The following is a 25,343-nucleotide window of genomic DNA, read 5'->3' as shown; positions in this document are numbered from 1 at the left end:
TGGGGACTATATGGAATGCCGATAATCAAACACAGGCCCATCCTGGGTTGGCCACATGCAAGGCAAATGCCCTACCACTGTGCTATCTCTCCAGCCATCTTATGATGCATATTTAATAAATACCTTTTTAAAGGGCAATCACTATTCTAGAAATTGTCTGAAGAAAATTCAAAGCAAAGACACTGGTAAAGTCAATCTCATAGACATCACAGATGATCAGCCTGCAGATCACTTGACTTAAACACATTTATGCAAGTAAGTGAAGTCCTTTTGCAGTTTGTGCTCGATATAAAACTCTCTCTTCATTAACCACATGTTAATCTAAATGTTAGATAGATATCTAATATTTAACTACATGTTTTATGTCACTTTCAAGATAAAAAGTACATACTACCTTTAGAAGAATGCTAATTATTATGGGTTATTTGCCCAATGAACTTTGTTTTATACAAAGAAGCTAAATCTACCCTTTTGTTGCCTATTTTAATTTACAAAATAGAAATAAAGTTGTAGAAAATATATGCATAAAATTTTATTCCATAATTATATTTATGCATTCACACCATTATTAAGATAGAAAACTGCTTCATCACCACAAAGAATAGATTACTTTTTATGACATCTTTATACTGCTACTTTTCCCACCCATACCTGTCCCTTGCTGACTACTGATTTTTTTTCTCTGTACCTATGGCCTTGCCTGCCTACTATGATTTTATCATTAGAAAAAAATAGAAAAGGAGTAAACAAAACAAAGTAGGCAAGAGAAATAACAAAAAGGGGTATATCACAAGCTTTGAGCAAGTCAACAGCTTTGCAGTATTGCTTGTAATTTAATTTATTCCTGAATTTTATCTTCAGGAAGAGATTCAAAGTTATTAGAATTCAAATTTTGTATGAACAAAATCTAACTATACAGTGACTCTTTCATCATTTGCAAATGGCATGTAGCTACTATTATTACTACAAAGTTCTGCTAAGACATCTTGTAATTCTATTACTCATTGTAGAAATATGGCATGCTAAGTGAATATTTCACATAAGCAAAGCTGAACTACTGGCATTAGTCATTTTCCTTTCTTGTCTTTGCCATCTTATGTTTCATACATATGGGTTTCTGCAAAGGGAAGAACTTTCCAAAACATACTAGGTATGCAAAATCAAAATCATGCAGGTTTTAATTAAAGTCTATAGTCCTGAGTTGGTACAAAAGGAATCAAAGAACATGTGCTCTTAAATGTGGATTCTTTAATACACCCAATTTTCCCGAGATTAACCCATTTTATGGTTTTTCTACTCTTCATTCTTTTCTAGAGCTCAGTAATATTTCATTGTATGAGTATACCATAATATGTTTAGTCTTTTCTCCTGACTATTTGGATTGTTTTCCAGCTATAGGAAGAGCTATTATCAATAGAGCTTGGTTTGCCATTCCTTTGGAGGGGCAGTCCTTGGGGCTTCCTCAAAGCTCTGAATTTAAGGGTCACTCCTGACTGGAATTGGAGGACCACATGAGACGCCAGAAGTCAAACCCATCAGCTGCATATAAGGTGAGTGTTCTACTCACTGTATTATCTCTCAGGCCTTAGGTGGCTATTCTTTTTGTCTGTTTGGTGTTTTTGAGCCACACCTGGCAGGCTTGGGAGACCATATGGAATGCCAGGGATGGAACTTCGGTCAGCCACATGCAGAGTAAATGCTGTACCCACTGGGCTATCAATCTGGCCCATGTGGTGGCTAATCTGATTTAAGCTTTATTAAACAACTACTAATCTTTCTTGGTGTGAAACTACACATGAAGTTTCTGGGTCAGAAGGTAGATAAATGCTTAGTTTCATTGAAAACCAGCTTTCGGTATTTCAAAGCAATTGAGTAAAGTTTACAAAAATAATATCCAGTGATAGAAGTCAGAAAAATAGTGACTTCTAGGTTGGAGGACAGTTGTTGGTTTGAAGGGTTATCATGGAAACAAACACCTGAGATGAAAAATTCTATGAATTTAGGTAGTAATCACTCAAGTATATAAATGAGAAATAATACAGCTTTATACTTAAGAGTTTTGCATGCTATTATATGTATATTTACCTCAATAAGCAATGAACTTAGAAAAACAACAATCTATAATCTAATGCCACCTAAAACTGTTTCATCCATAATATTTTACTTAGTTTTTATCATCCTGTCCCCTCCGTATACGCACATACACACACAAATATACACACAATATACTAATCTATAAAATGGCTTATAGGTTCAGGCAGTGCATGGGCAGGGAGGAAACTTAATAAACAAATAAATACTATTAATACTGTCATCCTGCAACAAAATATAATCTGATGATTTCTCGGTTTTTCAAGGCAGCTTTTCAAATATTATGATGGTTGGTGGGGGGAATCTCTAAACCTAAATTTTCCAGAATAAATACTTCTATTCCTTAACATATCATTCTTCAAAACTTTTAATATACTTATTAATGAGTCATGGCTGATTTCAAATTCTGAGAATTAGGAGTGGAAATAATCTGCTACTCCTTGAGGCATGACCACTACAGCATTGGAAATGACATACAGCCTATGTCCCAATTGGCCACTCAACAGGTCTGAACTCCCGCCCCTGAAGATGCTGGGGAGCAATTGGAATGCATCAACTGCTCTTATGATTGTGAGCCCACAACCCCACTCCCCCCACTCCCTGTCTATCAGATCAAAATTGGGTCTTCTCTCTAAACTTGTAAATAAGATTTTACCATACTAAATTAAAACTAAAGAAAAGACTTTAGTTGTTATTATCAGGAACTCTGGAGTTGGTGACTTTTGTTGTTGCTCTGTACATAGTGCAAGAAATCAATTTAGGGTCTCACACAAGGAAGTATATTCTCTACCACTGAGTTATATCCCTTCCCCTAAATTAAAAATCTGAAAATGAAATGTAAATCTTTTTTTTTTTTTGAGGGGGAAGTGCATGAGTGAAACCTAGTGATGCTCAAGGTTCTATCTAGTGCTAAATTTGAATCTAGGGCTCCTGCATGCAAAGCATGTACTCCAGCCCTGTGAACTATCTCCCTGCCCCCTAAACCTCTATAAACTTCCTGGTTTGAGCTTATCATTCACACTATCAGTCATAATTGTGAGTAAAATTACGGTTCACAGCTTTGCCCATACACTTTACAAACATATGTTCCTCCTCTACCCCATCCCAGGAAATTATGGCTCACATTTATTGAACCTATATGTTACATGCATGAAGTATTACACATATGAAGTTTAAGTGTTACATATATTGTCCTATTTATTTCTCAAAAACATTATTATTTAGGATCTACTATTGACCCCATTTCTACAGATAGGGATAAATGGTTTAACAATATGCCAATACCACTCAGAAAAATATTAACTATACCAAGAAACATGATTTTTATTTGTATTATACTAGTGACAAGATATGAGTTTTAAAAATACCGAGAGAATCTGAGAATAGGTTTCTAGGAAATCAATCTAAATTTGAAATGCATACAAAGATACACGTTCAGATAATTGTGAATTCCTTTCAAGTATTGCTTTCTATTGCTTAACACGATGACACTGAATCCTCAAATATTTTAAGTTAAGAAATACATACATGACATTTCTCTAGTTCAGAAACAGGAATAAAATTATTATTTAAATTAATAAGGATATAAATACTATGGTATAGACTATGGTTTTCAATCTTATTTTGCCTGGAGACTGGTGGAAGAAAACAACTAGAAAAGACAAATGTTTCATTTCCCCTATCTTGTTTTGTTTACATTTGGGGAAACTTCTATAGAAAATCCATATTGAATTATCCTCTTTATTTCCTAAGTGTTTGTTTATTTATTTATGTATTGGCCACATCTGGTGGCGCTCAGGGGTTACTCCTGGCTCTGTGCTCAGAAATTGCTCCTGGCTCTGGGGACTATAGGGATGCTGGGGATTGAACCCAGGTCTGTCATGGATCAGCCATGTGCAAGGCAAGCACCCGCTTGCTATGCTACCTCTCCAGCCCTTCCTAAGTGTTTAAATAATTATGTCTTCTAAGCTAGTGGACGGGAGAGAGACATAAAAACAGAAATAGAGAGAAACAGAACCAGTTTTTAGGTAAAATGAAAAATAGGAAGGAACGGTAGTGTTTTCATTAACTTACACATTTTTCTCCAAATAGCAGTACTACAGATCAGATAACTGAACAACAATACAGCTTAATTAAACTAAACAATATACTTTAAAGTCACTTAATAAGGAGAACTGGTTTTGAGGTATCATATTATTATCACCACCCTAAATACAATGTGATAATGACATTTATTTTCATTATCATCACTTACTCACTTTGCTCTGAAAAAACCATCATAATTAAAGTCTCATTACTTCTGCTTCTCAATTTTGATAAGTTAAACCTCTTAGATGTTACCTAGATAAACTTACTTGTCTATCGTCAATCTGATCTTCTTATACACTTGAATTATTGAAAATACAATATTTCCAATAGGGAATAATCATGATCTCACATACTTTTAGAATATCCTGTCTCTTTTTGTTTGTTTGTTTGTTTATTTGGGTCACACCCGGTGGTGCTCTGGGGTTACTCCTGGCTCTGCACTCAAAAATTGCTCCTGGCATGCTCGGGGCACCATACGGGAAGCCGGGATTCGAACCACCATTTGTCATGAGTTGGCTGTGTGTAAGGCATATGCCCTATCACTGTGCTATTTCTCCGGCCCTTATTCCATCTTTTTAAAACTGTTTCCCACTTAAAATTCCTCTATCTCTAGAGGCCTGAGAGGTGGCGCAGCAGTAAGGTGTTTGCCTTGCACACATCTGACCCAGGACGAACCTCGGTTCAATACCCCGGCATCCCATATGGTCCCCCAAGTCAGGAATGATTTCTAGCACATAGTCAGGAGTAACCCCTGAGTGTCACTGGGTGTGGCCCAAAATTAAAAAAAAATTTTTTTGTATCACTAATGATAAGTAGTGATGGGATAAAGAAAGTTGTTTATTGAGTGTATGGTTTATATTTTTATCTTCTGAAACAAACAGTGTGTGTCCTTTGACTCTTCATTTCTGTCATTGGTTTGTGTTTGACTCGGGGCCTTTCTGTAAAACAAATGTATTTGTTTCTAGTATTCCCTTCTTTCTGTAAATGTCTATACTGAGATCTTCATTTTTTATACAAAACAAAATATACAAACAAAACTCTAATAACTACAACAATAATAACTACTACTACAACAACAACAACAACTACTACTACTACTACCACTACTACCACTACTACTACTACTACTACTACTGAAAGAATTCTATTTTGCTACAGTGGCCATAGTCCCCTTCTTAGCCCCCTTCAGTAGCCCTCCACTCCTTCACACCCAGTTCTTTTGCACTGTTTTCACCTCTTAATGACCTCAGATAAAAAAAAAAAAAAGGCCAGAGTCAGAATATGTCCTTCCATTCGATTCACTTTGTAATCAGGTGGGAGTCCTTCCTTTGCTGAAATTACTGACCTTTGAAATGAAAATCTAAGCTAGGTCCAAAGTCTTTGAATTTGATTCAAGCTAAATGGAAAATAACTCACCCACACATTTTTGACCCTTTACTTCAACCTCTCTCCATCTCCCTGTTCTGGAATATATGAAGCCACATCAGTCTAACCTCCAAACCTTAATATGTGCAGCTTTGTCTCAAGGATTTTCACTATCTGGCTTAGCTCAGATCCTTCCATCAGGAAGAATTTACTCACTTAGTGGATAAGTTATTCCTCCCATAGTTGAGTCAAACACCCAGTCTTCACATATTTTGGCAATTTTTGTTTATTCTTATTTCCCTCTTATTTGTTTTAGAGTAAAGCTATGTTTCTTCATGACTTAATATTCAAAACATCAAAACATAATTGGTGGATAGTTTGCTAAATAAAATCCTAAATCAACACTGCAAACCATTTCATATTATCTTACTTTGTTATGGAAACAGTTACATCTAATTTAGCTACTAGGAGTTGTAAGTGATCTGTGTTGATTGGGTATTCAGAGGAAGTCAGAGACTTACTATTTTTCAATTTATCCTTATATGTAGCATTCCAAAAAAAAAAAAAAACATGATCTTGCTCTAAATCTGAGTACATTTGAAACACTAGTGGGATGGAAGAAGGAGCATGGAGAAAGCAGGACAAAAAGCTAAAACGGGGTTAGAGAAAAGTAGATGACTTTCTGACCCAAAACAAAGAAGATGAACCCCATCTGTTCTGGCTCCCAGAGACCCTTTATGGGAATACTGCTACTTCAAAAAAAGGTCATCTCAGGGAGAATGATCTGAAGCTTTCAAAAGTCAGAAAAGTCTTTTAACTGCAAACTAAAATTCAACGCAACCACGGGAGAATTTTATGTATGTCTGTATAAAACTCAATTTGATGTATCTCAGAAAGCCCATGACAGAACTTCAAGTAGAATAGAACAAATTTTTTTCAGTGAGAATAATTTTATTCTTTATTACTTTTATCTGTAATCAAGAGAGATTGATTGCTTTAAACGGATCATTACTTGGCACACATCAAAAAGTTTGGAAACAGCTGGTATTGGCTGGTTGTAATGAGAAGGCAATTGATGAGATGGTTCAGCCTCCTTTTTCATTTCAGCAAATAAAAAAATCTTTCTAAAAACTAAGAGTAGAACTCTCATATGACTCAATGATACCACTCCATGGGATCTAGTGCTCACACACACAAAAAAATTCAGAAGGATCTCTGCACACCCATATTTATCACAACACTTAAAACAATAAGCCAAGATATGGAAATAACTAAGATAAATAGATCAAGAAGTTCTGGTATATATGTATATTTATACTATTTAGCTCTAAGAAAAAGCAAAGTCATACATTTGCCATGACATAGATAGCACTAGAGGATCTCATGCTAAGTGAAATCAGTCAGAAGGATAAAGTTAGATATAGAATGATCTCACTAATATGTGGGACCTAGAGTTGCACAACAAGGTAGCAACAAAAGGCTAAGGACAACACAAGGAGAAAACTGATCCACAAAACTGAGTTTGTAAAAGGAGGCTGTTGAAAAAGGGGGACATTGAAATCCCTGAGAGCGCAAGGTAGGTACTCTGGTGATAGGTGTATGTTGAAATTAAATACACCATCATCAACAATATTATCTCAACCAATTAAATTTAAAAAAGAGAAGATCATTAATTGTACATAAGCACGAGAAAGGCTGATGGGGAGAAGTCAACTTTATATGTATAATTCTAAAACAAAGTTTTCCAGAGAAGTCCTGAGCAAATAAGTCTCACAAACATGAATACATCATACATCATGGACTACACCATGGACTATCTCCACCTGACTAGATGCCTTCAGCATCTACCCTCATACTGAGTGCCTGAAAAGGGGACACAGGATTTGATTGTATCGAGGTTCTTTCCCTACAAACCCCACAGTAAGTTTCTGACTACTGTTTTGTCCCATCTTGACTTACTATAAATTGATTTTTCATTGCAAATACCTTTCTTTCTTCTTTTTCCTTTTTTTAACACCCCACCCCCTGGGACCCCCTGAGCAGGGTCTTTTATTGCAAATATCTTATCCACTAGAATTAAAGCCTCTGGTGCCATCAGTTGGATCATATTCCTCTCTAACTGAGAAGCACCTAAAAGTTAGCAATTTTTCAAATTAACTGTATGATAGATTCTTGATCCCTTTTCTAGGCCAGGCAGCCAATTGATAGTCTTGAAGTTTAAATTAATCCAACATGTGTGGCATTGACAGATGCTTCTGGAACATTAACTGACCAAACAAACAAAAACAAAACAATAATAAAACAATAAAGCAGCCAATTTCTTCCTTTGTAATCAGTTTGTGGACTGTGCTGTGTGTGCTTATTGTCACATTAAGTGATGCTATCTTTAATGGCTGTCTTTAATAAAAATTTCCCAAGTTTACTGCTGGGCTTTCCCAAGTAAACAATAGAAATGTGGAATTTTTTTTTATTCTAATGTGAGGTCTTTTTGCTCCATCTTCAAAAACCCAACCCAAAGTCCTATTTTAAACAAAGGGGAAAATTTCACTGAATAAATAAAAAGAATTGATCTACCAAAACCTCAAAAGATGTGCCACCTGGGAATTCAATGATTCAATCGGGAAACACACATGACCTTAGTAATTTGGAGGGTGGGTAGGGGCAGGCAATGCAGATTCAGCTACAGCCAGAAAAGTTCATCTCATGCTACAAAGCCAAATACCAGATGTTATTTGCAACTTTCAGATTGGATTTCCCCAGAAGGTCTCTGTCAGAGGACCCTTCTCTGGCTGGTGCCCTGAAGCCAAAGCAGGAAGTTTATATAATGGTAATAGCTGGCTAGAGGGAAGAAGTTACCTTGGTAAATTATGATAACTGGGCAATAAGGATTACTAAACCTAACATAAATTTAGGAATTTGTTTGTGTGCCAACAACGTGAATTACAGATGAGAGCTTTCACAAAGGGCCTTCGTCAACAGAGGCAGTGGAAGTTTCTCATGCATTCAGTCCTTCTTAAAACAGCATCCATTCTCAGAACTCCTGCCATTGTGTGTAAAGCACATATTCCCTTACAGTCTAACCTCAAAGGCCTACTCATTTTGACTGATCTACCTCTTGGTTCCCAAATCAACAGGGCATCCTTTGCAACACTTTGCAGGATCATCATTTCTCAGTGACTTATGCTTAGAAATCTGAAGCCACAGGCCATGCATGCATGGTATTAGTGCTGACAATAATTTCTTCTTTAAGCAATAATGTGATTCATTTGTTCATCCTTTACAAAGGAGTCTCTTTTCAAGTTGCCTGATACCCTTGTTTTATTGCCAGAAAAGCCAGCAAAGTAAACTGGACTAGGCCTATATTGTCACTGGGAACTGATTGACTCTCAAACTTCTTTTTTTCAAATGACTTTGAGGTACATACAGTATTGTATGTTATATAATATTATGTATATAATTTAAGTGAATATATTTTAACTGCTGTTTATGCCTGTAGAACCAGAGTTTACATCTATGAGGACAAATGAAAAGTTTTAGAGGACCAGACAACTGGCCAGTGGCAATGAAGAGGTAAGATGAATACTAAATTTTACCTCATGGTTCACCTGTCATCTCAAATTACTCTGATTCTTGGCTATTCCTCAAAATAGCCTCACCAAAAAATTAGGTATCCAGTGACCATTTCATAAAAATGGTGATGGTGGTTGAGCTAGTTATAAGACTCTGGACAATGAAAGGTTTTGCTTATAATTACACACTGACTCTGCAAAACAATACCAGCAAAAAGCTTATTTTTATGAATAATCTCAGCAGAGTGATTCCCTAATGGTTTCTTTAGAACTTCTGTTTTTAACCTACTGAGATAAAAGTAGTACTTCCAGGTCAAACCATTCCCTATCCTTAAACTATACCTGAAACACATTGTCAGATGATAGATAATAATGCTAATTAAGGAGGAGCTTAATGGTATCAGTAAAAATGGCCCTGAGACAGTTGCATCTACAGAACATTTTGACTCTTAAAAAGATTTAAAAAGATCTGTGGTTGCTCTCAGGGAGGTTTCTGCCCCCAGATTTCGGGCAATCACTAAATGACCTAATAGAGCAAACATCCAAAAGAGCTTAGATTTGTATTTCCATTGGTGCAAATTGCCCGAAGGCTGAAACAATTTGTCTTTTGGATGAGGAAAGAACATTTCTGGCACTGTTTTCTTTTCCAGCTTTCCTAAAGTTTAAAACTTCTCCATAATTTTCTATTCTTATCAATAATCTGTATCTATGCCCTATTAGACGCATAATTTATTTTGACAATAGACCCAAATTGTATCTTTTAGGAGATAGAGGCTGAACTCCTAGTATCTCATTTTAACTAGCATTTTATATACAGTTTAACATCCATTTAAACAAGATTGATTGAGAACAGTGGTGAAGCTGAGCAGTGATAATCTTAGTTCTTAAAATGGCTCGCTAGTGCCTTTACTGTGTAACCCACACTGTCTTGAATTTAAATTCCGCATGGATTAACTACCTTGATTGTACAGCAAATTATCGTTTGTTTAAATCTTAGGCCATAAATTTTCTAAGCCTTGATTCCATTTCCAGAGAAAGGAACTGAGGTTTTAAAGATTAAGTATTTGCTGTAGTTCACTGTGTTAGTTAAAGTTGGGGCTTGAACATAGCTAATTGGCACAGTTACTATTTTTTATTATTATTGTACCACGACACTATAACAACGTTGTTGATTTTTGTTGTATTTATCTGCTGTGGCTGTCCTGTCTGTGGATACGAGGGGACACAGTTCTAGGATTACAATCTCCTTTGACTGGGTGTCTTGCCTTTGGAACTACAAAGGACTGATCACTAACTACAGACTTAACTCTCTCAAAGGTACTTTGTAGTGTTCCTAATTCCTTTTGCTTGCTATAAACTTCTAACAGCAAAATACATAAATGATGATGACAGAAATACATGAACTCTTTTTCATATTACTACCTTAATCTTGGTGACTTAATTTTGCAACCTAGGTGGCTAAAAAATTCTTTGCAAGTCAATCCAAAGCTTATAACAACTTTTATAATAACTTCTAAAAGAAGAAAATTTTTATGACATAATAATCCTGGAAATGTTTGTATTTATAGAAATTCTATGAATAGAAAAAAGAAAGATAAATCTCAAATTAAAGGAACACCACACATCAAATCTGCTTTGTAACTTATGAAACTGACACACATTAAAGCCAAAAAAATACTTTGAACAATTTCAGAAAATCAAGTAAATACTGATATATCTAATTCCTTAAAAAAATAATAAAGATATGAATCCTGGAAGATTTGGCATTACTGAAATTTGGCAATGCAACTCCAGTCCTCCAAATTCAAGCCTTTGTGAGGAGTGAGAGAGGCAAAGGGGGTCACTTTAGCAAGACTTAGATTTATGAAAAACACATGGGCTTTTAGCATCAAACCCGAATTTGAATCCCAACTCTGTAGTTTTCTAGGAATGTGGATTTGAGTGTTTCTGAAACTCCTAAAAAGAAATAACTACCTCACAAGGTTATTGTGAGTTAGCGAATAGTATAATGTGTTTGGCACATGGTAGGCTCTTTCAACAAATTGTAGCTAACAACAATGGTTTTAATTAAATATTATAAAAAATATACTGTCAACAGCAAAGATAGCAGAAATGTGATGGCTAAAACCAGTGGCCTACAGTCAAACCACCCCAGTTTTGATCCTGGCATTCCTTTTCTTACAGAATTCACATTGTATTGAACACAGATTGGACTCAGCTTATCTTTATTTTTCTCTCTGTTCTGATTTAATGGATCCATGGCTTTACTTTGACATCTTAGGCTCTTCATTTGGGCAAGTTATTTTTCTCTGCTACATTTATCTCCGTAATAAAAAGGTGCTAATACTAGTATTTGTCTTAATAGGCTGGTGGTGAGAAAAAATGAGTTCAAACATGTAGGGTTTACAGTCATGTCAGACCATGATAGGTTATAAGAACTCAATAAATACTAGCTGTTCCTATTTTTGCCACTGACAGAAGACAGAACCAACCACCCAGATAAAAATTGCCTATGGACAATGAGGTTTAAAGCAGTGAGGGGAAAAAAAAAGTAGAAGTGCACTAAACTCCTGACAAGGAAAAGACAGCATTTTAGACTAATGGTTGGAACAATATGGGATATAAATTATTTCAAGGGCAATCAAAACTGAATTGCTAATTAAAGGAGGAGCCCCAGGGTTTCCAAAATAATTCAGTGTGAAAGGAGTTTGTGATGGTCACTGGCTTTAAAAGTAAAAATAAAATCATAATGAAGAAGGAGGCAGCAAAGGGAACGCATATTGCCTTTCTTCTCTCCTCAGACAAGTACCCCACCCCAACCCCACCAAACCCTTGCCATATTTCTAAATCCTATTTTTTTAAAGGTCAGAGAAGCAGCACTAATCCCATTGTGCCACTTCCAACATATTACTTAAAAAAATTTAGCCACCTAGTAAATGTAATCAAGAAGGATTGTTGTACCCATAAGCCATCCAAGAAACAGCTATCCAACCAGAAAATTCCAATTTACAAAGATAACATATAATCCTGCTGCTCTGGGTGTTTCTCTATAAAGAGAGATGAAGAGGCTGGGATTAAAAGCATCTCATAGATTAGAATGATGAAATCTAAACCAGGGTGAAGAGTAGGGCACCCCAACTGCTATCTCTGCTCCAGGTCTTCTAGAGACCTTCCAGTCACAGGACTAGATAACAGGGAGACAACTTGATCCAAGTCCTCAGGGTCTCTTGGAAAATCAGCAGAACAAATGTGAAAGAACCCATTTGATGAGAAGAGATACGTTTTTTAACAGGCTTGTGTGGTTGCAGCTCACTCCTCAAGACTAAACTCAGCAGCCACTTCATTATATTTCTACTGTAAAGGATGCGGGCCTGTGCCAAGTCCACACCGAAACACCCTCCAGAATTCAGCTGAGATTAGGTCATCTGCAGTCTATTGACAACTGATCTCAAAACTCTCAAAACTCCTAATGAGGCATCTCAGCAACAGACTGTGTCCTGCCACTAATGAGGTTCTTTTTCCATGAATAATGAATAAGAACATCGTCTCTGTTGCCAGGTACACAACATAAACAAAGCTCAACACTAGGGCCTTGGTATGGTGAGTTTGTCCATTTGCAACAAAAGAATTTTGCAAAGTGTGAGCCAAGTTTTAGTGGAGGGTGGGGTGGGATAGGATGTTGTAACAAATAATGTGAACATATGTTATCAGAATCTAATAAATCAGCTTTGGATTTTTATGGAACAGAGGCCATTCAATGGAAAAGACAGAATCAACAGAAGGCTCCAACTCATTTCTTTAATTTACAATCAGTCTTATAACACAATCCGTGTTGTAATGAAGCAAGGTTTCAATCAGTCTTATAATGAACCAAGGTCTTTAAGGAAGGAGCCTTAGGGAAACTGAAATCCTAGAGGTAAAATTTTTCTTTTCAAGCCATGTTAGATTATATTTATTTACAGTTGACTCTGAAGATAAGAAACTGGAACTTTGCTATGGCACTGATGCTGCAGAGTCGTATCTGGCCAAGTGCATGACCATCTCTGAGCCAGTGTGCAAGACTGAGATCTGTTGTATCTAGAGACCCAGTCTATACTGAGCATTTTTGCCTATAAAGTAGCCTCAAGCTTTAGAATCCAAGGTCAGTAAAATGGTGAAATTCTAGCATATAAACAAAGGACAAAAGTAAGCTGGCATGAAGGCCAAGAAATCTTTACTTTGTTTACTATATATCACACCACAAATACTTTTCTCTTTCTAAAATCAGTTCCATACTAGATAGCTTATATCTTATTACACAGGGCACTATGTTTGCATAGGCCAACAAATGCTATTGCTGACTGAAGGCTCATAGCTTCCATCAATCTGAACACCAAATAAGAAGTCAAAACAACAGCAGTCTCACAATGACTCAGTCCCCCCAACTTTAGAAGGTTATAATACTATTCTATTCTAGCATTTCTTTTTTGATTTTTGGGTCACACCTGGTGACGCTCAAGGGTTACCTGGGTATGTGCTCAGAAATTGCTCCTGGCTTGGGGGACCATCTGGGACTCTGGGGGATCAAACAGCAATCCATCCTAGGTCAGCTGCGTGCAAGGCAAATGCCCTATTGCTGTGCCACTGCTCTGGCCCCCTATTCTAGCATTTCTTATAGAGAACTATGTATTTGCTGCATATGTATCATGGAAATCTGTTTATGACTAATTCTTTTCATGAATAAAAGCACTCCCTAAGGAAAATTTTACAAAGTAAAAAAAAAAAATGATCACATAACATAAATAATCATTAACTAACATCTATTTTATGAGGTTAGTAAAATATAGTAGAATAGCATAAAGATCTACACATAGTCCAATAGCCAGGGCATGGCAATTAAGTGAATAATTTTGTACAATTATCCTAATAGTGATTTCACAAATAAAGTTATTATGAACAGAAGAGTTCTCAGATCTCTAGAATATATGGGATTATTTTTCTGGTTTACAAACACTAGGCAAGGGTTGGAAAATGATACAAAGATTATGACTTTTGCCTTACATGAGGCTTGCCAGGTTTCAATTCCAGGTATGGCATGGTCCCCCAGGCACCTCAAAGTATGGCCCCAAATGCCCCTCCCCCAAAAGTAATAGAACAAGCAATATAAAATAAGCTCACAAAGCATGGTAAAGATACTTCAAAGTCCTTCAAGTAAAAAAATGGAGGTATTCTGCAAGTGAGAAAAAGACTAGAGGGGAAGGGAACATGATTTTATCTTCAAAGATTTACTAGGCTATCACTGAGGTAGTCAAGGGATTAGTAGCTGTTTTATATTGCTGCAAAGCATCAATGTGATCCCAAGTTAGGGGTATAAATTAATTACCAAGCATAGGATAGGATCAGGGGATGGTATCACAGCAGGGCCTGGAATAGTCAGTGCTAGTCCTAGAGAGTACATAATGTCTACATAAAATCTGGTAATATAAAGGAGATTGTAAGGGGAGAAGAGGGGAGAAAGACACAGATTCTGATGAACTAACCAACATTTCTGGTAAAGTTATCAAGAGATTATCAAGAATTATCAAGAGTCTATAAAGTTGTACATAAAAATTATCTATCTAAGAGGATAGGTATAAAAACAGTGTACAATTTGAAATGATCCTCCAACTCTAACTATTAAAAATTCCTGAGGGGAAGACTAGTTATCAAGACAAAAACTCCTAAGAACTTACCATCATACTTTGCTAAGACTGCTTGAACATCAGCATATGCTTGTAGTTCCAGAAGGGCTTCTAAAAGATTTTCATGAATATTGAACATGCTCAGAAGGGGAAACTCCTTCATCAACTAGGAAAGAAAAAACCATGGAATAATTAATATGCATTGTTTATTTTTAATGTAAATACTTATTAAATAATTATGTAAATAAAATTATTTACAAGGATATATAAAATATATCACATAATCTTTTAAGTTTAGTTAATACTGACTTATAAGTTTCCATACCCTTTATTTTGCTAAGCATCATAGAAAAAAATTATGCTGAGAACTGAAGGAGATAATCTGAGACAGTCCTTAAAGATATTAGAGGTCAGAGAGGCAAAACAAGGTAAAGGCAGATAACCAGATAGTCTTGATAGAATCCAGATAGATGTATCAGCATTTAGTGGCAAAGATAAAGGGAAAAAGTAGCAAACTAAGATGCGTTATGGGGAGAATAAGTTTATAGGCAGTGATAGAAAGTGGTAAGAAAGCAGTGGCCCTTCAGAAGTTTCTGAGTGGGGATTTCAATTAAGTAGGTAAATATCATTTTCTGAGACCAAGGCTTCGAGATAATCTGAAGAGGTAGTTGAAAGCACAGAAAAGCCAACAAAGGGAAGAATGCTTTAGGGACACAATCAGGGATTGTTGATGTCATCTTGAGGGCATAAAAATTGGGAACCAGGAGTTTAAAGATTATACATTTGGTCTAGCTGTCACCTTTTAGTTCAGTGCTCAGCAGCTCGAGTATAGTTGCAAGGATGTTAAATGACTTAGCTGAGCCTTGGCATATCGAGTTTGAGTCAGTGAAAAGTCAAAGATCAAGATGGGACCAGAGTGATAATACAGAAGGCAGGGCACTCGCTTTGCAAACAGCCAACCTAAGTTCGATCCTCAGTATCACATATGGTCTCCCAAACCCCACCTGGAGTGATCCCTAAGAACAGGGACAGTAGTAAGTCCTGAGAACCACTGTGTGTGGCTCAAAACATAAAAGAAAAAAGAGGATAAAGATGATGATGAAATAAATGGGATAAAGCCAAGGGTAATTAAAATATATTAATATTTCACAGGAAAGCAAAGAAAAAAGGATGAAGAACTTGAGAGGAAAACATCTTAGGTTACAGTAAATATATGTGCATATGTATGTGTGTGTGTTCTCTTATTTAATGTATTGTATAGATAACTGTTTTGTATTAATTTCCTAAAGTGGGTAATGCAATCCTTGAGAAGTGCTAGAACCATTTATGATGGTAGAAGCAATTATATATGTATTTGAAGGAGGCTTGCAATAAAAAATAAAAAGAGGGCATAGTAGGCCCAGTATGTTTGCTGAGAGAGTGGCTTGAGGTGTTATGGATCTAACTGGGGATCTTGTGCATGCAAGACATGTGCTCCAGCCCGTTGAGCTATCTCTCTCACCCTCTGATGTCATTTTACTTATTTTTTTCTGAGTATCATGTGGTATGTAGAGGTTACCCAAATGTGACTGAAGGATTTTATAGTGCCAGGGTTTAAGTTTAGTACTTTCATATGCAAAATGGTCTGTATGATTTCATTTGGTTTTTGTTTGTTTGCTTTTCTTTTGCAATCAACACAGCTTTAAAACAAGTGCGCTCAAAGAAATTATGTTTGAAAATATGTCACGATTAAATAAGAAATCAGAGGCTACAATACAATGACTCCACACAACTCTACATTCAGAAAATTTGCCACGCTGTTTTTTTTTCAAAGCCAAGAGTCAATTTACGTATTTCCAAAAATTCTGCAGCCCCAAAGAGCATCATATTACCAATGAAAAACACCTATCAAAATGATTATGTGTCCAATAGGACTGTCTGAAAGCCCTAGAGACAGCCTTTAGTATTTCATTGCTAGTAAAGGAAGTGAATAAGACTACACCACATATCACTGATATTCTGAAACCAATAAAAGTATTTCTTGTTCTGGTTCACTTTGATTTTTGTTGACATCATACTTTGATTTTTTTTTTTCCTTTTCCTATTTAGAGTTTGTTAAAATTAAATCTCTTTGTCATCCAGTGTTTGGCAATAGAATAAAGATATTTCTCTAAATTGCAACACCGAAGCACTTACCATTCTTGGCCAGTTTTTTTCAGGTAAAGGTCAAACTTTAAGGATATAAGTCATGTTCTGTGATTCTAACTATGAGAGTGATGAGGGTTAAAAGGAAGAAGTTTTAGAAGACCTAATGAGACTACATGAGCAAACATGGAAATCTTGATTTGTTTAACCCAAACTCTCTTCAAGAATCTAAAAACTTGGGCAATGTGCTTCTTCAAAATGTTTGGACAAAATAGATGATATGCAAAAAGGAATTACCAATAGGCAGATTTTAACATGGTAAATAGCAACTACTGAAAGGTAATGCATTTATGTGGCAATTTAGAAGTTTAGATTACACTATTTTAAATAACATAAAAAAAAAGGAGTTTTCTGCTGTAACATTCACTAAAGCTCGAACCTTGCCTTCTCCAGCATATCTCCAGGTGTGGTTGAAGATAGCCCATGAACATTCCGCTCCTTCAGCTCCCTCTACTCCTCACTGCAGAGCTAATGTCTGGCTTCCAACCCTAAATTCCTCAGGTGTGGCTCACTCCAACTCACAATGACCTCAAGTCAATCATATTGACACCCTCTAGATATGTACTTACTGTGTGACCTCTGCAACACTGGCCACTTTTTTCTTGAAACACTTTCCTCACTTGGCTTCCTAAACACCATGCTCTTGCAGTTTCCTTCATACTTCTCGTAACTTCTCCAGTTTCTCCCCTGTCTACTACTTTCACTTAGAAGTGTGTGCTTCTGTCCAAATACCTGACCTCGAGGACCTGCCTTCACATCCAGGGACTTAACAACAGCCTTGACTTCTCTCCTCAGTTTTTTTATTCATTAATAGAATAATTAATTTAGGTTATTTTAGCTATTTTAGGCTCTATTTATTCTATTCCATTCTATTATTTTATTGAATTTTGCCTAACAAATTCTTCTATATCAAGCCAATTATTCAAATTTATTTTTATTTCTGGGCATTTTCTACTTGAAAAAGAAACCCCCATTTTTCTCTACACATTAGACTACCTAATGGTTTTCTAGACTAATACCAGATCCCTCAACTAATAGGATGTTTTAGAGGGAAAAAACCAATAGATTTTAATATTTTTTCAAAGTTCTAGTGCTTATAAACAAGCAAAAGTCTTAAGAATAATTACCATCTCTTTTCTCTATTCTCCTGCCAATATGTAGTTAATTCCTTCATACTTGGTTTAAAGTGTTCAAATTGCATTTCACCTCGGCCCCCCTCCCAGATTTCTGATTGGTCCTTCACCTGACTATCATTATGGCTTTCCAGTACACAGATTGGAATCTACTAAATCCCTGCCTAAAAAGCAAACTCTGACATGCTGGACCTATTCCAAGGAAATAGATATAAACAAATTTACAAACAAATCATCTTCAGGGGTTCTTATAAGTCATTAGTGCCTAAATTCTCAAACTATTTAAATGACATGACCTAGGAAATGCTGACCTACAAAGTTAAATTAGAAAAAAAAAGTAGGAAACGAGGCCAGGGAGATATAACTCAATCGTCTGGAACACATGTAGAGATGCAGTCTTGACCCTCAAAATCACATGGTTCCCAAGCATGATGAGGAGCAAACCTAATACACAGAGCTGAGAGCATGCTGAAAGGGAAAGAGGGGAAGGGTGGGGAGAGAGAGAGAGAGAGAGAGAGAGAGAGAGAGAGAGAGAGAGAGAGAGAGAGAGAGAGAGAGAGAGAGAGAGAGAGAGAGAGAGAGAGAAAAGAAGGAGGGAGGGAAGGAGAAGAAAAAGGGAAAAAAGGCAGGATACAAACTATTTTGGTAATAAAAGCATGTTTTTCTTTTTTATAAAAATACTTGGCTAGAAAAAGAAAATGTTGGGGCCAAATAATGAGTTTGCCTCATGAAGCCAATCTGGGTTGATCCCCAGTACTCCCTATGGTCCCTCATGCTTACAAGAGTGATCCCTTAGCACGGTGCCACGAGTTCTGAGTACAGCTTGGTATGGACCCAAAACATACATGAATGCGCACACACACACAGAAACACACACATACACACAAGTGTGTATATATATTATATGAGTGGTTATTTCTCTTTTGTGAATTAAAGGTGGTTTTAATATCTTCCCTTCATATGTTCTATTTTAAAAATAATTTAATTATTCTATGAATTGGAGAGAAAAATATTTTAAAGATATAGACATATTATTAATCAAATTTAGTATAAAATCTCAAAAACTCAGTATAATAAACATAGCCCTGTGATCAGTGAATGCCTGCTGTGCCAGCCTCATTTCAAGTCTCTCTCTTTTTCTTTTTTTTTTTTTGGTTATTTGGGTCACACCCAGGAGCACTCAGGGGTTACTCCTGGCTCTATGCTCAGAAATCAGTCCTGGAAGGCTCGGGGGACCATATGGGGTGCCAGGATTCGAACCGATGACCTTCTGCATGAGAGGCAAACGCTTACCTCCATGCTATCTCTCCGGCCCCCATTTCAAGTCTCTTAACCACACACATTTCACTCCTGACTTCATACCTTTCTTCTGCCAGGAATATGATTATATCACGTGATTCTGTCCCATAGTCCTTTGTCATGATGGTCTACCTTCTCCATGAACCTCAGTTAAGTGTGAGCCTAGGAAATCTGTCTTATCACTTCACTCTTGGTCAATGATATATCCATCATAAGATAAAATACATATTTCATAAGTAAAATTCTTTTAAAACCATTTTAAAGTTATATTCCTTTGGAATATATATTACATGTATGCTAACACAGACCTGATTTGGGTCCCTTAAGTATCCCTGAACATGTTGTTCTACCAAAGAAAAACTTCCAGTGACATTTCATTATCTATACTTGGAATAGTAAAGTGAGAAATGATAAGTTTTGACTCAATGTAGGGAAGAATTTTCTTACTCTTCGAGATGTCTTCAAATGGAACAGAAGAGGAGTGCAAATGACTGGAATTGCTCATATAGATAGAGGCTGGTCACAGAACAGGAATGCTAAAAAAAAGACCCAAAACCTTCAAAAATTGTAATTCTAAAAAAAAAAGTAACAGCTCCTACGCATAATTCAGAGTAAGACCCCTTTCTTCTCCTATGTTCTCTTTTTTTTGGGGGGGTGGGGAGAAGTGTTAGGCCACACCGTCAATGCTCAGGGGTTATTCCTGGCTCTGCACATAGAAATTACTCCTGGAGGTGCTCAGGGGACAATATGGAATGTCAGCGATCAAACCTAGGTTGGCTATATGCAAGGCACATGCCCTCCCCACTTTACTATCACTCCTACATTCTAAGGGATTAAACTATACCTCATCAAACCAACCATTAAATAACATTTTCAGAATTCTTTTTGACTATTAGCCATTGCTTTTGCTCAAGCCATTTTGACCACCTGGAATACCTTTTCCCTTCTTTTAAATGCAACCTGTTAAAATCATCTCACCCACCAAAGCCCAGATCAAATGCCACCTCCTAAATTCACAGCATCATAAAAAGCAAGAGCCACAACTTGTGGACATCATTCAAATACCATTTTCAGTTCTCAGAGGAGCTCCCTCCCACTGCCACCCAGTCAAGAAACAATGAAGGAAGCAAATTTAAGTGATTCAGCCAAGGTTAGTGCTGGGCCTATGATTCAAACTCAGTCATCAGTAGTGATTCCAAATTTCAACACAGCAAACTCAGTCTCTAGGCTGCCAACTCCAAGAGAACTAAACCATTTTACTTATGCTTCTCTATTATATCATTTACTGATCTGTTTTGTGTTGTATTTGCCATGAGTATTAGAAGAGACAGATGTATTATAGTGGAGTCTAGAGTTATTGCATGTTTAATCCTACTTCTGCCATATAGTGCTTGCGTGACTTTCACTTAACCTTTCCAACCTTAGTTTTCTCATTTGGATCTCAGCTTATATGACATTTTCTCAGACTCTTTATCCTACCATTCTATTTATCCTTTAACACCTTTTTCTTTATATGTCTAAATATTATATTGAAAGCAAATAAAAAGAAGTAGTGATCATCAGCACAATTATTCTTTAAAGAGCCACAAAGTAAATATTTTAAGCTTTACATACTAGATACATTTGTGAAACTACTTAACTCTAGCACCTCCCATATTAAAGCAGACCTAGGTAAACAAAATATGTTCTGATAAAACATTATTTGCAAAATAAAAAGCAGAAAATCATATCTGAATCATAGACATTAGTTTGTCAGCCCTGGGTTAAGAAGAAAAAAATTTAAAGCAAAGAAATTTATTTTATTATTATGCACTAAAGAAGTCTCTTCCAGCTGTGTTCCCTAGACCATTCATCCAAGTTTCTAGGGAACTACATATAAGCACATAATACAAGGTTGTTATAAGATAAATAAAATGGGGTATAGTCATATGATTAAATACTAATTAACAGACAAGATAATTAAATTTAGTGTAACTTGTTGTTGTTGTTTTTTTTTTTTTTTTGGTTTTTGGGCCACACCCGGCGGTGCTCAGGGGTTACACCTGGCTGTCTGCTCAGAAATAGCTCCTGGCAGGCACGGGGGACCATATGGGACACCGGGATTCGAACCAACCACCTTTGGTCCTGGATCGGCTGCTTGCAAGGCAAACGCCGCTGTGCTATCTCTCCAGGCCCCAATTTACTGTAACTTAAAGTAGACAAATGTCAAGAGATTTGCATGAAGAAATACAATGAGAAGTAACTATTAAATTTAATTTCAAACACACACAAAACAATTCATGCAACATTTATGCTGTATATATTCTGTAAATACATGAAAACAAAAAGTCTCATTAGTGCCTGGGGAGAGGTGGGCTGTGTAAGTCGTGGTTACATAGGAGCTAGTTTTATATTGTTTATTTACTTTGAGCAAAGGTGAACAAAGGTGACCAAATTTTAACTACTAATTTTTCTATTATTGTATATAATTAATTTTGAGTAGTGAGGCTACTATAAGCTACGCATATCATTTTTTTCTACTTTTAAAGTTGCTTGCTCAAAAACAATGTGCTTTTTTGGGGGGTAGGGGGGAGTCCTGGGCCACGCCCATCAGTGCTTGGGGTTACTCCTGGCTCTGTACTCTGAAATCGCTCCTAGTAAGCCCAGGACCATATGGGATTCAGGGGATGGAACCAGGTCGGTCCAGGGTCAGCTGTTTGCAAGGCAAATGCCCTACAGCTGTGCTATCATTCTGGCCCAAAATGTGTTTTTTGATTGTAATTCCTCAGTTCATGACAAGTTCAATTTTCATCTCCTTAGTCTTTGCTATCTATCCTATTTTGTCTTTTGAGGCAAAATAATTTTTGTCATTGGGTGTTTTACCTCTAACTCTTCAAATGTATTAATCATTGAGGTTGGAGAGATAGTATAATGAACAAGACACTTGCTTGCATGTAGCCAATCCTGGTTTGATCTCAGGGACAGCATATGGACCCCTAATTCCCTTTAGCAGTGAGCCTTGAACAGAGCCAGGAGTGAGCTCTGAGCACAGTCAGGTGTGGCCCTCCCCCAATAAAAAATGTCTTACTAAACAACATTTAGAGTACTTTAAAAATAATTTGATCAGACCAGCTGTAGCCATGCCCCAGAGCTGCCATCATGTCCACTCTTCGGCCTGAACTAATTCTCAAAAGAAATGCAAAACAAACCATGAAAAAATCACAGGTGCGCTGGCCTTGGAGTGAAAATGGGGGCATTCTTGGGAAAAGGGCACTTTTGGAAAAGTACTCTGCTCAGAAGTCTTGGTAGCTGTACCCACAACTACAATAATCACTACTTCAGTGGCTCAACTTCACCACTTTACCACTGACCACTACACAAACATCAAAACCAGCAAAACTCCAGGTATGCAAGTATTTGGGCTAAGATCTCCAGGACTGGGCTCCCTGTGTGTGACACCAGGCGGGGAAAATCCGCGAAAGTACACCGGCCCAGTGGGGCTCAGCTGTGAAAGACTGTGAGTGTGACCTGTCTATGTCTGTCTACTGTCCTCTTGCGTGAAACTCTTGCGAGTGGGGCAAAAAGAGCCTCCAGAAACCTCGCTCGCCCAGACGCCATTTTCAGGGAGGGACTTCAGAGCATAAAAACCGGCTATCCTTTGCAAAAGCTGGCTCCCTGTGTGTGACACCAGGCGGGGAAAATCCGCGAAAGTACACCGGCCCAGTGGGGCTCAGCTGTGAAAGACTGTGAGTGTGACCTGTCTATGTCTGTCTACTGTCCTCTTGCGTGAAACTCTTGCGAGTGGGGCAAAAAGAGCCTCCAGAAACCTCGCTCGCCCAGACGCCATTTTCAGGGAGGGACTTCAGAGCATAAAAACCGGCTATCCTTTGCAAAAGCTGGCTCCCTGTGTGTGACACCAGGCGGGGAAAATCCGCGAAAGCACACCGGCCCAGTGGGGCTCAGCTGTGAAAGACTGTGAGTGTGACCTGTCTATGTCTGTCTACTGTCCTCTTGCGTGAAACTCTTGCGAGTGGGGCAAAAAGAGCCTCCAGAAACCTCGCTCGCCCAGACGCCATTTTCAGGGAGGGACTTCAGAGCATAAAAACCGGCTATCCTTTGCAAAAGCTGGCTCCCTGTGTGTGACACCAGGCGGGGAAAATCCGCGAAAGTACACCGGCCCAGTGGGGCTCAGCTGTGAAAGACTGTGAGTGTGACCTGTCTATGTCTGTCTACTGTCTGTCCTCTTGCGTGAAACTCTTGCGAGTGGGGCAAAAAGAGCCTCCAGAAACCTCGCTCGCCCAGACGCCATTTTCAGGGAGGGACTTCAGAGCATAAAAACCGGCTATCCTTTGCAAAAGCTGGCTCCCTGTGTGTGACACCAGGCGGGGAAAATCCGCGAAAGTACACCGGCCCAGTGGGGCTCAGCTGTGAAAGACTGTGAGTGTGACCTGTCTATGTCTGTCTACTGTCCTCTTGCGTGAAACTCTTGCGAGTGGGGCAAAAAGAGGCTCAGAGGAGCACGGCCGCTCCGCTTCGCTACGCGGCCGTGCACTCTTTCTAAGGAAAGAACTCCATTGCAACAAGAAGGAAAAATCACACTAAGAACGGCGCTATATCACAGAAGCAAACATTTCTCTCTGGACTGTCTTCTCTGTTACATGCTCGGGCCTAAGATTTGACCCAGTGTGAGGCTTCATCCACGGAGGACTCCCCTCCCTTAGAGGCAAGTCAGCCCATCCAGAAAGGGAGGAGCCAGAGGAGTGTGCTGCCTACATCATATAGACAATGAATACCACTACAACACGTAGAAAAACCCACAATACAAATGTGACAATGGGGAAACAGCGCAGGCCAGCATCAGACATAGAGAATGAAGATGACAATTCTGAGGACCAGATAATGACTGAACAACTAATCAACCTCTCAGATAAGGACTTTAGACTAGCAATATGGAAGGTGCTCAACAGACTCCAAGAAACCATGGATCGAGTTGAACAGAACACTAATAAGAACCAAGAAAATATGAAGGCAGAAATGACAAAACTCCAAACTGAAATAACATGTCAACTAACAGGCCTGAAAAACTCAGTAAACGAAGTGAATGACAAAATGGATAAGCTCTGGGACAGGGTATCAGAAGCTGAGAATAGACTTGGTGCTGTGGAAGATGAGATACATAACAATTCCATACAGCAGGAGAGATTGGACAAAAAACTTAAAGCAAATGAGCAGACAATGGAAAAATTAGTCAAAGAATGGGAACAGACGAAAATAGAAGTCTATGATAAGATCAACAGAAACAACTTAAGAATCATTGGAGTCCCAGAGACCCAGGAAGAAAATTTCCAGGAAGAATCAATGGTCAAGAACATCATTAAAGAGAAACTTCCAGAGCTAAAGAATATATGTGATCAAATCCTGCATGCCCGAAGAGTACCAACCAAAAGAGACCCCAGAAAAACCACCCCAAGACACATCCTAGTCACAATGACAAATCCCACAGATAGAGACAGAATTCTGAAAACAGCAAGATCAAAAGGGGAAATCATGTTCAAGCAAGCTTCCCTGAGATTTACAGCAGACCTGTCACCAGAAACGCTCAATGCCAGAAAGCAGTGGTGGGATATTGTGACAAGACTGAATGAAATGAATGCTTCACCCAGAATACTATACCCAGCAAAACTCACTTTCCGGTTTGATGGAAGAATACATGGTTTCACAGACAAAAAACAGCTCAGAAACTTCACAGACACAAAACCAGTCTTAAGAGAAAAACTGAAAGACCTAATCTAAGACAAGACTACCCAAAAGACACACCAAATTTTGAAATAAAGATGGCGTTAAATCCCAGGACAATTCTTTCTCTCAACGTCAATGGACTAAATGCACCAGTTAAGAGACACAGAGTGGCTAAATGGATCAAAAAACTCAATCCAACCTTCTGCTGCCTACAAGAAACGCACCTGAATAGTCAG

At 37.7% G+C, this 25,343-nt stretch overlaps 1 protein-coding gene across 5 annotated transcripts in view; it reads right to left on the bottom strand.

The window, feature by feature from the left end:
- Nucleotides 1-25,343, bottom strand: part of ST7 (suppression of tumorigenicity 7) — a 300,688-nt gene that overhangs the window by 46,268 nt on the left and 229,077 nt on the right. For all 5 annotated transcript variants that reach the window (XM_049771031.1, XM_049771032.1, XM_049771034.1 and 2 more), the window contains one exon: nt 14,825-14,939. In XM_049771031.1, the coding sequence (XP_049626988.1) occupies nt 14,825-14,939 (115 nt within the window). The remainder of the gene's footprint in view (nt 1-14,824; nt 14,940-25,343) is intronic.

The sequence above is a fragment of the Suncus etruscus genome, chromosome 1 (genome assembly GCF_024139225.1).
Source record: "Suncus etruscus isolate mSunEtr1 chromosome 1, mSunEtr1.pri.cur, whole genome shotgun sequence".
Taxonomy (NCBI): domain Eukaryota; kingdom Metazoa; phylum Chordata; class Mammalia; order Eulipotyphla; family Soricidae; genus Suncus; species Suncus etruscus.
Note: the sequence above shows the minus strand (reverse complement) of the source record. Positions and strands in the feature narration are given on the sequence as shown.